The sequence below is a fragment of the Cyprinodon tularosa genome, unplaced genomic scaffold (assembly GCF_016077235.1).
Source record: "Cyprinodon tularosa strain WSP-4 unplaced genomic scaffold, ASM1607723v1 ctg88, whole genome shotgun sequence".
Taxonomy (NCBI): Eukaryota; Metazoa; Chordata; class Actinopteri; order Cyprinodontiformes; family Cyprinodontidae; genus Cyprinodon; species Cyprinodon tularosa.
Window position 1 is genome coordinate 931,705 of NW_024039651.1, and position 16,587 is coordinate 948,291.

The 16,587-nt window shown below is 38.2% G+C and overlaps 1 protein-coding gene across 4 annotated transcripts in view; it reads right to left on the reverse strand.

Annotated features, from left to right (window-relative positions):
* Positions 1–397: 397 nt before the first annotated feature.
* The window catches only part of zdhhc8b (zinc finger DHHC-type palmitoyltransferase 8b), an 89,980-nt gene continuing 73,790 nt past the window's right edge, over positions 398–16,587 (reverse strand). Inside the window, exons 3-11 of one of the 4 annotated variants that reach the window (XM_038273601.1) lie at positions 13,826–13,983; positions 10,068–10,240; positions 9,884–9,986; positions 9,593–9,684; positions 8,754–8,844; positions 5,234–5,354; positions 3,516–3,622; positions 2,369–3,435; positions 398–1,327 (exon numbers count right to left, since the gene is read on the reverse strand). In XM_038273601.1, coding sequence (XP_038129529.1) covers positions 1,216–1,327; positions 2,369–3,435; positions 3,516–3,622; positions 5,234–5,354; positions 8,754–8,844; positions 9,593–9,684; positions 9,884–9,986; positions 10,068–10,240; positions 13,826–13,983 — 2,024 coding nt within the window. In that variant the 3' untranslated portion in view covers positions 398–1,215. Of the gene's footprint in view, positions 1,328–2,368; positions 3,436–3,515; positions 3,623–5,233; positions 5,355–8,711; positions 8,845–9,592; positions 9,685–9,883; positions 9,987–10,067; positions 10,241–13,825; positions 13,984–16,587 lie in introns of all 4 variants that reach the window. The other 3 variants (XM_038273602.1, XM_038273599.1, XM_038273600.1) reach the window with 3 other exon arrangements.

Consider the following 16,587-nt stretch of genomic DNA (forward strand, 5'->3'; position numbering starts at 1 on the left):
CGCTGAACGGTCCAGAATAAACAGCTTTTTTAAGACTACTTTAATCCAGTCCAAAATGTATGCATGTATAAAAATATGTATCAAACATTTTCTTTTTAAATAATTCTGGACCTAAAAAAAATACATTATGAAAAAATAGTGACCGGTTATCTTTGTTAATCTTTCGTTCCTATGATTAGTACAGAAGAGGATTAGGGCCATTGAAAAAGAAAACAAATGTAACTGATTTTTAAATTTTATTTCAGTATAATATGAGAATCAGTAGAATTCTGAGATTAAAGTCAGAATTCTGACTTTTATGTCATATTATACTGAAATAAAAAGTTTTTTCAGTGGCCCCAATCCTCTTCTGTAGATTAAAAGAGACATTTATATACTTTTATTTCCTTTTTTTTGAATGAAACTTGATTCTGGGTTTTTTCTGTCCAAGTCTGGACTCATCTGGAGTCTGAGAGAGACATTGTGATGAGGTATCCTGCACTTATAGAAGACAAACAGAGCAGACCAGCTCTTGCTTTGTAGGTGAGGTGGAAACCACGTCTTTAAACTCCACCCCGGCCTACGGTAAAGGTTAAAAGAAAGGAAGGCGGGAACAAGGTTTAAGCCCTAAATCATCTAGAAAAAAACCCAAAACACATTCATTAGACGTGAATTCATGTCAACTAGCATGTTCAGTTGGTTGCATTCATTCCTGAGAAAAATACTTTTGAACACAGAGTTAGCTTTCCTTGTTTTTAACCTAAAACAACTGAATTTGGAATGCGACAGTCAGACTAGACGAGGATTCCTTCACCTTCTCTTCCCACTCCGGTTGGGTTTTCTACTCCTCCCTCAAAGCCACAGAAAACATTCATCACACCCTGAAAAAACCCCCGCTGCCAACAGTAAAGGAGGACAAAAAGTGAAGCACCATGAGTTCTTTATCCCAGATGTTCACGATGAAGACGTCCCAGCAGCATCACGCCAGTCCAACCGAATCAATGAGTTAGAACTGATGACCAAAGCCTTCACACAGCATTTCTTTTTCTCTTTTTTTTGGTTTTCTCTCCTTCTCTATCAGCACGGATTCATCCTGAATGGTTTTTGGCAGCCTCACGCGATGTTCTCCTCTGACTGGACGATTAAAACACACTAACAACCCCTTGATTGGACAAAAGTGAGGTTTCACCGCAGGAGAGCGGCGTCGGTAAAAGCTGAAGGGTTTGTCCTTGTCGCTCAAACGGATATTTCGTACGTGGTGCCTCCAACTCCTGTCACCTTTTTGACGTTACCGTGTCGACCAGGACTCAGGTGGCAGTCCATCTGCCCGTTAGCTTTCATGGCCTCTCTGAGTGGAAAGAGGAAAAAAAAAAAAAAACTAAACAAAACGAAAAAACAATTCAACACCAAAATCAATTTAAAAAAAGCTCTGGAATACTGAGATATGCAGATGATCTGTTTAGACCTCAGAGAATATGCTGGTGAAGCTTCTCAGTCATCCAAGTCATCCGATGCACTTTTTGTCTTCAAACTGTTTCCAAGTTTGAAGACATTTCGGGTTTTTTTAAGGACCAGAATGTTCCCATTTCTTTCAAAAACCTAAAATGCAGCAATTGAGTTGATCCCTTCCCGCTACCATCGTAACCCCCAACCCAGTACAGGAGAGCAGAAGACCTCGCCTATTCACCCAGACCGACAATTCCCTTTAAAAACACCCCTTTCAGAGACATAGGCAGGTATTGGGCATTACAGGCTAACAAAAGACACCAAACGACCTCCATTCCAAAGGGGTGGACCCTTTAGTCTGTTTCAAGTTCCTTGTTTTCATAAAAGAAACTAGGTTTTGTTGGGCTACTGTATCAAAACCCCAACTCAACGCTTTCCCTGACATTTTGAATTGAAAAAGCTTCCTGGATGGGAAGCGAATTGCTTCAAACTTGGAAACAAAGTCCAGTGGATTGTGCTTTTTTTTTTTACTTTTTTTGGAATGACCTCGGAGAATGAAATCGAACAGCAGCAATGGAGAGTTTATTTCAGCGGGTGTTTGTTAGTGGAGAGAAGAGGAGATGGAGGACAAGTAAGTGAATCGCATGCATGTGAGAAAGACGGGGAGTCATATCTTTTTTATTAAACAGACGGATACCAAACAAAAAAGGTGCTTTCTTTTCCTAGAAGGCAATCATACAACATTAAACAAGAAGACATGTGCAAAGTACAAACCAACAGAACGAATGGATAAATGGAGAGAACAAAACACCATGAACCAGACCTCGGTTAGGTTGAACACAGAGATGAAAAACTGCAGATTGTATGTAGAGTCCAACAGTTCGCATCGAGTCGCTACAAAGCATGCATCCCCAAGGGAGGGGCAGAATGTCAGGAGTCATACCTCTGGCCCCCGAGACGAGGGGAGCCTGTCCTCTCGTGAGCACTGATGTAGGAGAGTTTCTGGTGGGAGTAGGAGGGGGATCGGGGCATTGCTGGGGAGTGGGGGTTATGGGCGGGGGAGCGATAGGAGCCCTCGTGGCCGGGGGCCCTGCCCTGGCTGCTGTTAGAGCTACTGTGATCTGTGTGTAAAGAGGTGGATGAAGTCCTGGGGGCCCGGCCAAGAGTGGAACCAGCGTGGCGCAACACAGGGGTTCTTTGGCCGTAGTTCACCATCCCGACGCCCATCAGGTTCTCCCTGGAGCCTCCGTACGCCGGGGGTGTCGGGCCTCTAGATCCGGGCCCGCGAGGTCCATCGCAGTAGCCGGTGTTTGCAGGCAGGCCATAACCTGCATCGAACACACCAGAGTCCTGGGCATACAAATGGGTCTGGGAGCGTCCACGCAGCATCTGCCGCTTCTCCCTCTCTTCCATCTCTTTCCTCTCCTGGATGGAAGCCATGATGGTCTGGGAGAGGTTATCGTAGCGCACAGGAGACGGCTCTCTGTCCCTCAGGTGGGGGGATTGTCTGCCTATCCCTCTGGGCGGCATCACTGGACTGTAAGTTTGAGCAACCTGTTGTCTGTGGATCTCAGACTCCCGGATGTGGCACATTTTGGTGGGCAGGTAAGGTGAATGGAATCCCACAGACGGCATCCCACGGCGGGCCATGCATTCGCCGGCGCTGGCTGGAGAGATGCTGGGGTTGAGCAAGCTGTCGTAAGACAGACTGCCATTGCGGTTAGAGAGGGTGTGTGGTGAGAAAACGCCCTTGTAAGGCGTGGAAACAACCGTCTGGGGTGGCAGCGCCTGCAGCTGGCCCTTTTCCAGCCGACGGTGACCTTGCTTCAGGCTGAGCGTGCGAGAGTTGACAGGATCCGAGTCTAGCTGGTGAGGCGAGGACTGGAAAGTGCAGTGGAGCGGAGTGTTGGCGTACTCTGGCAGATCGAGGTTCGGCTCAGATCGGTAGTCATGACCTCGTACTCCTTCCTCTAAGATGGCTGAATTCTTTCGGCCATCTGGCATGATGATCTGTAGATTAAAATTGGTGATAAAACCATTAGTAAAGTATTGAGATGGTAGTTTATATAATATTATCCATTTATACTCACCTTGTCTTCAGCGGTGTGGTAGTGGACTTTCGGCATGGTGCCAAAAGATGGCCTGAATCTGTACATAGCTGGAGTAGAAGGGTGGGTCTTTCCAGACAGTGAACTTTCTAAATGAGTAAAACCAAAAAGTCTTTGTGAACTTTTATCCTCTAATGTCGCACAAAAAAAACAAAAACAAAAAAAACCCCGCAAAAGGTAAAAGAAAAAAAGTGTATTCAAATGGTGGACAAATGGTTGATAGTAATACTGGTGTACCTCAGCGTTCTACACTGGGAGCTACCTTGTTTTTCTAAAAATATATCCTGCAAGTTTTTTATTTTATGGTACTTATAGAATATATATTCAGAATGTAGAGCAATGAGGTATAGATTAATGGTCAATCAGAATGCAGATCTGTAGCTCATTCTTGACACTAACTGGTGAAAAATCGGATGTTTGAGCAGCAGGGAAAAGACAACAGCTTACAGGATTATTAATATTCCACTAGATGTACAATTTATTTATAAAACAAATTTAAAATAAGTCACACATGCATGAAGTGTATTTTTTTGTATCTTAAGCACAGAAGGAACCGTACAGCAACAGAGGCCTCAAAAATGATGATCAGTCAAATAGGAGTTATTGTCTGAACAGTTAGACACAAACAGGAATCTGTGCTCCATATTAATACAGAGGTAAGAGAAAAAAGTCAAAAATATACAAGGAAGAATTTTAACTGAAGAAAGGAAAAATGTTTTTTTAAGTTATCTTATTATTAGTATTCTTTGTTTTCTTCCAATTAGCAAAATCCAAACTTGTCCACAGTAGCTGAAGCTAGCAGGATCCCACACAGGAGCACATCCCTGCACACCAACTATTCAAAGGTTTCTACTGATTATTTTGCCCTTCATTGCATTAAACATCTATTCTTTTATCTTGTTTCACACCTTCGAACTGCCAGACTACAAATAGATGTAAAGTCGTAGGGAAGCGGCTGTTCCAAACGCTGCATTTCCGAATTCTCCCGAGTGGTGCACGACTTTACACGCATGAATAAAGTGAATGTGATTGGTCATTTATCAAGGGAGAGGGATTGTTGTGACTGAAAAGATTTGATTGACAGATGACATATATATGATATGACATATATATTGATATATGATTGGCCGAATTTAGGTGTACAAGCTGATGTATAACTTACTGGCCTGCATAAAGTAACGAGAAAAAAAAATTAAATAGAAATTTTCTAACTTTTGGGACAGTATCTTCTGTTAAAGAGTACATTTATATACATGTTTAAGCCAGAATGATTTGACATTTAAATACGACTTCCCTACGACTTTAAATGTGTTAGCAAAGTGAGTTATCTCTTTGGAACAACTGCAGCACCTTAAATCATCACTAGGTGGCAGTGGTGCTCTTTAACCAATCAGAAAGCCTTCCCTCCCTGGCATAATGCAGCATAACTTTGGTTTATCTGGGAGTAAATAAAACTCACCCTGATTTATTCATTGCTGTCACCTCATACTTGGAAGTGAAACTACATTTTTAAAGCAATGATTCTTTCAACTGTCCATGAAAAAAATGCCAAATTATATTTTTTCTTTTTCTTTTTTTTTTCTAAATCTGATGCTGAATCATTGTCCAGAGCTTGTTTCCTCACCACAAATGAAAGCTAAAAAATGAGGGAACTTTTAATCTACAGATGCAAAGTTTTTGGAAAAGAAGATCAGGAGTACCTCTGAGGTTCGTACCTTCGCTGGAGGTCAGCTGGCCTTTCAGCTGGTTGTACCTATCAGCTTTGGGAGGCAGGGGTGGCTGGGTTTCTCTGCCGTCCAGGCCGTCAATGCTGCTTTTTGACTGCAAGGAGGAGAGGGAGCGTTAAAGGCGTCCAGAACATGGAGGAGGGAGGGGAGCTGGTACATTTAACAGAGACCATCTGTTGTCACAAAGGATGCGACTCCCACTGAAAACTGCATGAAACAAGAGCTCAATTGATCGGAATAAATGCATTATTTTCTAATCAGAGGTTCATGAAAGACACAAACGTTTCACGGTTTTGCTGAATCTTACACAAACATTTTACTAACGAATCTTAATGCAAGTGCAAACTGTTAGTCAGGTGTGGGATTCAGTGCTGCTTTGCATCTAGCAGCTAATGGAGGATTAGGCTGTTTGCCAGACAGAGATAAGGAAGCTGTGGAAATCTAGTGTCAGCCTGTTAGTTAGCAGTTTGGCATTTTGGCCGTTTTCACTACCAGTGAACAGGTGTTTAAAATCAGCCCAACTCCCGAGCTAAACAAAAAGGAGTTTCTGCTCTGTACGCTGCCTCGATAAGGTGGCATTCCTTCTTTATTCTATTCATTTTTTTATACTGTGATGTATTTCTTTGGGATTTTATGGGATAGTCCATGTTTTAGGATAGATTTGAAGGTTTTAGTGATAATAATTTGCTGCAAAATAGCTTAAGCTGAGTCAGCCTAGATGCAGAGCATCATACAGTTGCTGAGGAAATACAATTCCAAAGCATGATGCTGCCACTGCCATGCTTCCTGTTAGAGAGGATTTTTTTTTTTTACGTGATATAATCCTCCTCAAATATCCTTTTACAAATATCTGAAAAGTTCTCATTTGGCTTTAGTTCTACTTTTTTTTTTTTTGGCAAACTGAACACAATAGATCAACAAACAATTGATAGTGGACACAATAAAATGTTTTCTTGTCAACAGCTTTTCCATTGAGCGGTAGATTTATGCAGCTCTTCTTTTTTTCAGGTTGTAGATAAGAATTTAAAATACTCAGAAATTTGTGGATGTATCTTTAATTTAAAAAACATTTTGGTGCAAATAATTACTGAAGGGCCTGTAGGTTCAAATAAAACTCAGTTGGAACAAAGAAGCTTCCCCATAAAGAAATAAAGAGGAAAAGCATTCATTTCAAATAGACTTTTTATTTTTTTTCCTTAAAACAAAACTACTTATAATGAAATTATTTATTGGACCATGTTTTCATTTAAAGGGATCCTTTAATTGGTTCTTTATGCATCAGTAAAACAGTAATTTTTAGCCTTTTTTAGTTTAATCAAACGCTGCATCCGGTACAACCTTTCCAGGTATTAAATTCTAAGATTCCTGGTCTTACAATACGGATCCTTTGGTCAATAATTTAATAACATCCTAGCCCTATATATGGCCAGAGGTGTATAAAGTACTCATTAAAAAGAAAAAAGAAAACTAAAAGTAAAAATACCTGAACAGAAAACAGAAAATGACTTTGGTAAAAGCAAAAGTCACAGATGAGAAAAGTACCTCAGGAAATGTCAGAAAATTGTTCACAATGTTTGAAGGAGGAAAAGATAAAAGCGTTTTGTACATAAAAAGTAAAAAACCTTGGAAGGATTTGCTGCTGCAAATCTGGCAGGCTTCTGCTTTGACCATTTTTTTTATCTCTTATCTCTTCTCCTCGGCTTTTTACACTGAAAAGGATGCTGATGTTTGTTGATTTTATTCCAGTCTGTCTCCATTTATTCTCTAATATATTTTCTAAGTAATATATCACTGAATTTAATGGTGTCACTGAATTTAATGGTTTTATATTTGGGTTTTTTGTACATCGCCTTGTTTTCTGTGTTTAAAGTGCTTTATAAATAAAGTTCAACCAAAATGAATTTGAAAAAAAAGCAAGGTAAACTCTTTTCTGTTGGTCTTTTTACTTTGAATTAAAACACTGGAAGTAGAAGTAATTAAAAGCTGCTTTAACTATAAGAAAACATAGAAGTTAGACTGTACAGTTAGAATAACAAAAACATCCTGCAGCATGACATGCATCCATAACAGTGTCTGGGAAAACTAATGCAAGAAGACAATGAAATCCATCCACTCTGTCGTATAGAAAATGAAAGAGTGTTGTGTCAACATTACTTAGAGGCAAAACAAAAGAAGTTTCACTACACTTTACCACCTTTAATGCACAACGGTTTAGCAGTTACTTGGATTTATCCCGAGCTATCTCTATAGTTATGCTGTTATAGGCTTACACTGCTGGAGGACATAGGGACCCCTATTTCATCATTGTGCTTCATTCGATCTCTATTCTCCCACTCTGCAGAATATGTTAGTTCAATCTCTAACATTCTGCTCTCTGCTTCTTCTCATAGTAGCTTGGCCTAGTCTGTTCCTGCCACCATCCTGGAGAGAAATATCAGCTGTGCTGCTGCCATCAACACCTTTGTTTATAGATGTTGGAGATTGGCCTGTTTTTCAGTGTAGTCCTGTTTCTCTGGCTGTGACTGGCTGGATGTGTTCTCTTCATCCTCTGACATGGGGGTTGGTTCGGAGGTCGTCTGCCTGGCTGTGTGTTTCCTGGACGGGGCCGCCATTTACAGTTTCCTTTTGTATCTCTGCTTCTGTCTCCTTGAACCCCAGTCGGCCTCGGCAGATGGCCGCTCACACTGAGCCTGGTTCTGCTGGAGGTTACTTCCTGTTAAAAGGGAGTTTTTCCTCTCCACTGTCACTACAAGCATGCTTAGTGTGAGGGATTGCCTTCGAGCCAATGAGTCGATGCAATCAACAGTTTTTTCTTAGATAGAAAACTTTGGATCAATCTGACTGTATGATCTGGTGAACTGTAAAGTGCCTTGAGATGACATGCGTTGTGAATTGGCGCTATATAGATAAACTGAAATGAATTGAATCAGCTTTTAGGACAATACTTTAAATGAAATATTGCGGTAAAAATAACTTTCTCACCCCTCTGGAGAAATCAAAGACATAAACAGCAGTTTTTAAAGCGGCAAACAATGTGGTGCATCATCGCCGCCAATCAGTGAGGAGTGGTGGAGTGCTTCTCTTGTTCACTTTTCATCCTTTCATGATAAATTCTGTTCATATTTGAATTTGCAGTGAGCAATTATGTTTAGATTTTTAATTTGAAAAGTAAAAGAACGATTTTTATGTCTTTAATTTAGCAAAATAAAAGTCTTGATTTAAAAAAAATAAAAAAGTGCTGAAACAAAGTTAATGTACTTAGTTAGTTAAAAGCTCTGTTTTTGATAGGAAATAAAAGACTTATTGTGTCTGAAAATGGAAAAAACAGCAGGAGCGGAGGAGATGGAAAGCTGTGACTGTGATAACAGAAGGTGTCAATAAATAAATGAAGAGTTATTCATGTGATGGGGTGATGTGAGGGAGACTCTGTGGGTTTTTCCGAGCTGCTCACCTTGGACTTGATAATGGTGCTGTGCATGCCGTTGTCGCTGACCTTGATGGTGATCTGTCTGTCGGAGAGGTCCGGTCTGATGAATGGAGGCTGGATTTTGACGTGGGGTTTCCTCCTGGGGTCCGTCACATACCTGCAGAAAATTGCAACACCACGAAGAACCAGACTCTTCATCATCTTCAGCTTCTCTGAAACGTATTTCTGCATTACATCTTTTTCCTCTCACAAAACAAGTAATTTGATTGCAACAGTAATGGAATAAAATTCCCTCCATATCAGTGTGATTTTTTTGGGGGAGCTTGAATCGATACAGAGGTTAAATTATCTCCTTCCATTATGATAGATTATAAAATCATGATCTGGCAGCCAGATTAAACCCTATCTGAGCTGGCGGTGCATGAAATGCTAACAGTAATGGTTTAGCAGACCATACACATAAGGAGCATATGGCTGTGTTTACCATTTCCAATTCCTCTGTATTTAAATAATATATAATATAAATTCTTATTCAAATAAAGAAAAACCCAATCCAATCCCAGCTGCCTTTGCTTCCATTTAACAGTTTGAGTGAAAGTGTCAGCCATCTGCCTTCCCCCAGGGTGTCGCTGGCGTCTTTTTAAACAGAACTACATGTACAGGATCCCACCACAACCGGCTCAGCCCATGTGCTCATACTGAGTTATCACTGCAGCGATTGGGTGGGGCTGAGTCTGTGCAACAGCATATATACATCATAAGCGTTTAATGAGCCACAGAAGGTGCATGCATCCAGATCTATGTGCAGACACAGGCTGCACACAAGTGTCCGAAATGGAGAGAAAAGTTTGTATTATAAAGACACGCATGCGAATGCACGCACACAGTGTAGTATAGCATGTTACCTGGGTGCCAGGGGACTGCATAAGACATACTCCACGTTGCCACAGCAACCCTTGGTGAATGGATTTACTCCCCCACGAAACTTGCCCGTCACCTGAGGAGCAAAATGCGTCACTTAGCACAGAAACAAGGTCAGTCCACACAGGGATACTTGGACAGGCGATGGAGTAAAGGAGAGGAGAGAAATGCATTATTCTGACTAACCCTTCTTTACAGCTTCTTGTTGGCCATCTTAAAAATATGAACTGTGTGTGGATTATTTTTTATTCCGAATCATTCATCAGCTCCCTCACCTGTTCATTGGTTGTTCGCCCCCGAGCAACAAGCACCATGTGGAAACCAGTGAGACCTAGAACCGGAATGAAGAACAGCCCTGCTATACTCATCACCACCATGCTAGACACACAGGTCAAGGTAAAACATGAAGCACTGCCGGGCATATGCTGGGATTCAGCTTTAGCAGCAGTAAAAGGATACGTGACAGTGGTGTGAAGTCCTCCCAGCTTCTCTCTGTGGTGGAGGACAAAGATGAGCCCAAAGGAGAAAACTCCCACCATGTGAACGCTCAGTGACAGCAAGAAGAGGAAGAAGTAACGGTAGTTCCTCCGACCGATGCAGTTGTTCACCCAGGGGCAGTGATGATCAAAGTCCTGAAGAGGAAAGGGAGACAGCAATGGGTCAGCGTCAATAAAAAATACCACTGTATGAATATAAATGTATGATATAAACAATGGCTGCAGCTTTAGAGGAAAGGACAAAGGTCAAAGTCCAACCAGCAGACCACAGAGCTCCTAACCCACAGAGCGAACAACGGGAAAAAACCAAACACGATGAGAAAGAGTTTGAAAAGCAGTTTTACCAAATAGTGGAATTTATGTAAACATTAATTTAAGACGTTTAAAAAATATTTAATTATTGTGGCTGTAAGTGAAAATAAACTATATTGATGTTTAGGGCTGCATTAAAGTGTGGATTAATTGATTAAATTGGCTTTTCTCACACAGCTGTATGTGAGCGCCCCCTGTTGGAGACATTTTGAATAAAAATGAAATATTGGAACTAGAATTGTATTTAATAAAAATAATATATATATATATATATATATATATATATATATATATATATATATATATATATGCACTACCGTTCAAAAGTTTGGGGTCACATTGAAATGTCCTTATTTTTAAAGTAAAAGCACTGAAGCAATGAAGATAACTTTAAACTACTCTTAACTGTAAAGAAATACACTCTATACATTGCTAATGTGTTAATGGCTATTCTAGCAAACAAGCTACTGCGGGTGCTATTTAATGAAGATGCCAGTTGTGGACCTGTGAGGCGTCTGTTTCTTAAACTAGAGACTCTAATGTACTTATCTTCTTGCTCAGTTGTGCAACGTGGCCTCCCACTTCTTTTTCTACTTTGGTTAGAGCCTGTTCGTGCTGTCCTCTGAAGGGAGTAGTACACACCGTTGTAGGAAATCTTCAATTTCTTAGCAATTTCTCACATGGAATAGCCTTCATTTCTAAGTACAAGAATAGACTGTCGAGTTTCAGATGAAATTTCTCTTTTTCTGGCCATTTTGAGCGTTTAATTGACTCCACAAATGTGATGCTCCAGAATCTCAATCTGCTCAAAGGAAGGTCAGTTTTGTAGCTTCTGTAACGAGCTAAACTGTTTTCAGATGTGTAAACCTGCTTGCACAAGGGTTTTCTAATCATCAATTAGCCTTCTGAGCCAATGAGTAAACACATTGTACCATTAGAACACTGGAGTGATAGTTGCTGGAAATGGGCCTCTATACACCTACGTAGATATTGCACCAAAAACCAGACATTTGCAGCTAGAATAGTCATTTACCACATTAGCAATGTATAGAGTGTATTTCTTTACAGTTAAGACTAGTTTAAAGTTATCTTCATTGAAAAGTACAGTGCTTTTCCTTAAAAAATAAGGACATTTCAATGTGACCCCAAACTTGTACATATATATATATACGGTATATATATATATATATATGGTATATATATATATATATATATGGTATATATATATATATATATATATATATGGTATATATATGGTATATATATATGGTATATATATATATATATATGGTATATATATATGGTATATATATATGGTATATATATGGTATATATATATATATATATGGTATATATATATATATATATGGTATATATATATGGTATATATATATATATATATGGTATATATATATATATATATGGTATATATATATGGTATATATATATATATATATATGGTATATATATATATATATATGGTATATATATATGGTATATATATATATATATGGTATATATATATATATATATATATATATATATATATATGGTATATATATATATATATATATATATATATATATATGGTATATATATATATGGTATATATATATATGGTATATATATATATATATATATATATATATATATATATGGTATATATATATATATATATATATATATATATGGTATATATATATATATATATATATATATATGGTATATATATATATGGTATATATATATATATATATATATATGGTATATATATATATATATATATATATATGGTATATGTATATATATATATATGGTATATGTATATATATATATATGGTATATGTATATATATATATATATATATATATATATATATATACCGTATATTAATATATTTATTTTTTTTTTTATGTATGTGGTGGTCTAATTTGCTATGATTTCCCTTTAGTTTAATCCATTTTGATTAATCTATTTATTCTTTTTATGCTAAGACCTTAGTTTGTTTCTTATCAGCCGTTTCACAAATACACTACATATACAGGCAAAACATATTAAAGTTAACAACTTACTATTTATATTTAGCATCTTTTTATATTTATAATGTTAAAACACTTTACAGTACAACATTTCATTTGTTTATTTTTTTTTTTACTCTTCACTATTATATTATTCTTATACAGTTTTCCCGAGGACCACATTTGTGTGGTCATTTTTTCTATAATCTTTTTGCTGCAGTAAACACCAGATTTTACCCATTGTGGGACAATAAAGGGATTTTTTATTCTGTTTTTTAGTGAATTTGTTTTAAGTGACTACAGACATTATGCTAGTCAGAGCCGAGCAGCGGTGCGTGCCGTTCACAGCAGCGCTCACTGTAAAAACAGACATGTCCTGCTGGGCTTCTGGATGTCAGGTGAGTACCCTGATTTTTTTACAAAAGCTTCTCACTGTTACCTTCTACAGCAATGTTTCTGTCAAAGAAAGGCTCCTACATCTTTTTCCTCCCCCTGATCAGATGTAAACAGAAGCAGACTAGTTGCAGAAGCTGATCTGAAATTGTTTTTCTCTGCTGATCCAGACATTACATTCACAAAATCATGCACACTCATCTAATTAGTTTCCTATAAATTAAAATATTCCAGTTCCTAACCTAATATTTCCCTTCCTTTCTGATCTGATTATTACACTAATTTGCTGCTATTGTGTTACAGTCCTTAATGACTCAGTCTGTCTGTTTTTGTTCATATCACTGTTCAGTGGATATTACTACAATATTCTGTTCACTCAAGTCATTTTCTACAGAAAATTATGATTATTAGTTTAACAACATCATTTTTGGGATTCAAAGTACTGCAATGCACAAGATAATCCATCTAAATAGGTTAAACATGAATATGTGCGGCTGTGGAATTAAAAAGAAACTGATAAAAGCATTCAAACTATAATTAATAAACAGCTTTGTCTTCATAGCAAAATGTTTCTGTAGCAAAATAGGCGGATGTTTTCCATGTTTTTGAGGGGATGCTGGAGAACCACAGGATTAAATGATTAACATCTGCTTTCTCCAGCCGTACGCCGTCACAATGTGAGCAGGTGATCTAGTTTCTGATATAGATGTTAATGTTTGAGGTAGATTAGCATGATCTCAGACCTACTAACTGAATTCTATTGATAGCGTATCGTTGTCATCACTACTGATGACATCACTATGCTGATAAACAGGCCCAGAGCTTCTCTCCACGGCAGTGATTATGCATGTTTGTGCTGTTCTCTGGAGAGGAACCGGTCTCCAAACACAGATCAAATGGAAACCAGAAGATATTTGGATTCCTAGTCCATCCTGGGCCGAGCTCTCAGTATAACCTTGGTACATGTTTAGACGGCATGTGTGCTGAAGTCAGACACCTCCACGCAGTTGTCGCAGACGCTGCAGTGCGAGCATCGAGGCGGCCTGTAGAAGTGGCAGGTGGCACACCACTTCATCCGGACCTGGATGCCTTTGATCTCCACGTTTTTGTAAAGCGGAGCTCGGAAGTCGTCGTCCTTATCCTCGTCTTCGTCAGCTGGGGGACACACACACACACACACAAAGACATTATCAGAGAGCAGAGATTTACATGATGGATCGCGAGGAGAATCATTTTACTTCTTTCATGGCAAATGAAAACACGTAGGGTTTAGATTAATGATTCTCTCTGACAGGGACAACAGGGAAGCGCCTTAAATGAAGCTCGTCCCTGCTGTCAGCTGTCATCAGAGAGAGCAAACACACTGAGAGAAATGAGCATTTCTGTGGATGTGGCCTATTCAGTCTGCTGTGAACATTAAGACACATTAATTGGTATGTTGTGACTCATGTTACAGAACGGATAACTGCTGCGTTTCACTACATGCAAGCTCTGCAGACATTGTTTTCACTGTTTGTCAAATATGAGAATAAAAACATTCCCTTATTTATCCCTTTTATACAAATCTAACCTAACATTGTGACTGGAAGCATTTTTGTTTTCTAGCTGCAGCAGAAAAGAGAGAGTGAGAAAAAAAGTCTTTCATCTGATCAAAGGGTTACATTCAACTGAAGCCTGAACTTGAGAAAATAATTTCACAGAACAATGATAAGTGCTGGGGGAGCTAGGTAGTTAGGGTGGCAGACCAGAGAGAGCGGAACAGAAAAATCAAAAGAAACAAAAGACAGAGCTGAGAAATAAGCAGTTCCATAGAAACTAGAGACTCGCTGAGTTCTATTGGCTCTCCAGTTAAATCAAATAGATTTTAACAGGCGTGATAAACACAGCAGACACTAACAGCACAGGGCATCTTCTACCTCAGCTTCCTTTCTCTACCTTCTGATGGAAATGGATTTTCATTTGATGTACTTTTTAGTTGGTTTTAAAGAATATGCTGTTTGATTTTATTTGATCTTTTATTCAGAACATGTTGATTTGTATTGTCTGATTATTAAATAATTCTTAAACACTATCAAGTTTCATTAGTGGTATGTCTAGATTGGAGGTCTTTAACAGGGGATCCACAGAGGTACTGCATGGGGGTCGCAAAAGTTTTGGTTGATTAGACTTTTTTTTATAATCCCCCCTGCAATGTCTATATATATATATATATATATATATATATATATATATATATATATATATATATATATAAATAAATAAATACACATGAACATGAATTCAACACACTGTAGTAAACAGATAAATGGAGGCAGAAGATGTCTTTCAGTCATCAATGCACACATTCAGTGACACACAGGACCTCTTTCAAGCTGGACAACATTTCATTTACAACACCTGTCCCATCAACCAGGAATCAGAATAAGAAATACTTTAATAATCCCAGCGAGAAATTACTTTCGTTACATTTCTCCATTTGTAATAGAGTGACTATAGGACCAGTTTGATATAACACAATTTCATAAAATGTATAATTAAATATGATAATTAAGGGGTTCCTGCTCCATCCCGCCATCAGTTTGGGGGTCCTTAGCCTGGAAAACGCCTAAGACCCCTGCTCTAGATGAAATGTAGCAAGACATCGCACAAAGACTTAATAATAAAAAAAAGTAAAGAAAAAAGAAACAGGGTAAAAGTTTATCCCTTGATATAATAAGTGAATCATTGATAAAACTGGGAAAAAGTTAAACAATTTCATTTTTAAATCACTGATTAAATAAAACTATAAAAACTAATAATGAAATTGCTCCAATTTATTTATTCATTATAAATGTATATTGTTTTATGCCTTTGGTATAGGGGACATCAAAGGGGCCAAGATCAGTTCTGAAGGAGCATCTGCCCCCGTCGGCCCCCCTGTCTAGAATCACCCATGAGTTTACTGCCAGTTTGGATTTGGTTTATGCTTAAGTGCTGTGAGTGTTTGAGGATTTTAACCAATATCCAGCAATTGATTATCTTTGGAAAAATATTAGTTAACTAATATAACATCAGTTATTCCTACTGCAGCTGAAACAACCAAACAAACTGGGTAACATTTATTTCATTATTAATGCACAAATGTAATCAATGTAATAGCTCAGAATAAACTTATAAACAACATGTGGTTTGGAAGGGGATTTCTGTTGAGCAAAACATGAAATGTTTCTGTGGTATCAGATGTACAAGGAGATATTGGCTAGTTAATCATTTGGGCTGTCTGCTCACATAGTAGACAGCCAGTGTTTTATCTGTAACTGCAGCCTAGACCTAAAAAAAATGTAGAAAAAGATGAATTTATCTGTCAAGAAATCAAAACCTGCAGGGATCAGCAATAGATGGGGGCGTGGAGCCTGGTGCTAAACTTTACCCCACTCAGTCCATGCCAACACTCATTAGTTTGTCCGCTATCTGATTAAGAAGACTAAAACTGCAGGAATAGGAAGAAACATTTAAGTGTTTTTGAAACCAAAAGGTTTTAAACTTTGGTTCCTAACTGGACAATTTAAAGGTACAGTTAAGGATTTCGGTGACTTCTTGAAGAGACCATCGCCACTTAAAAAAAAATGCACATGCACAACCCTGTACCCGCTCCCCAGATGGGTTAAATGTTAAAATGTGCGAGAATATGCACAAGCCCACTTCTGATGCACGCTCTGTTTAAAAGTTGCTGTTTGCATCGCTCATACAAGAGTACTTTCCAAAAAAAGATTTGCAATT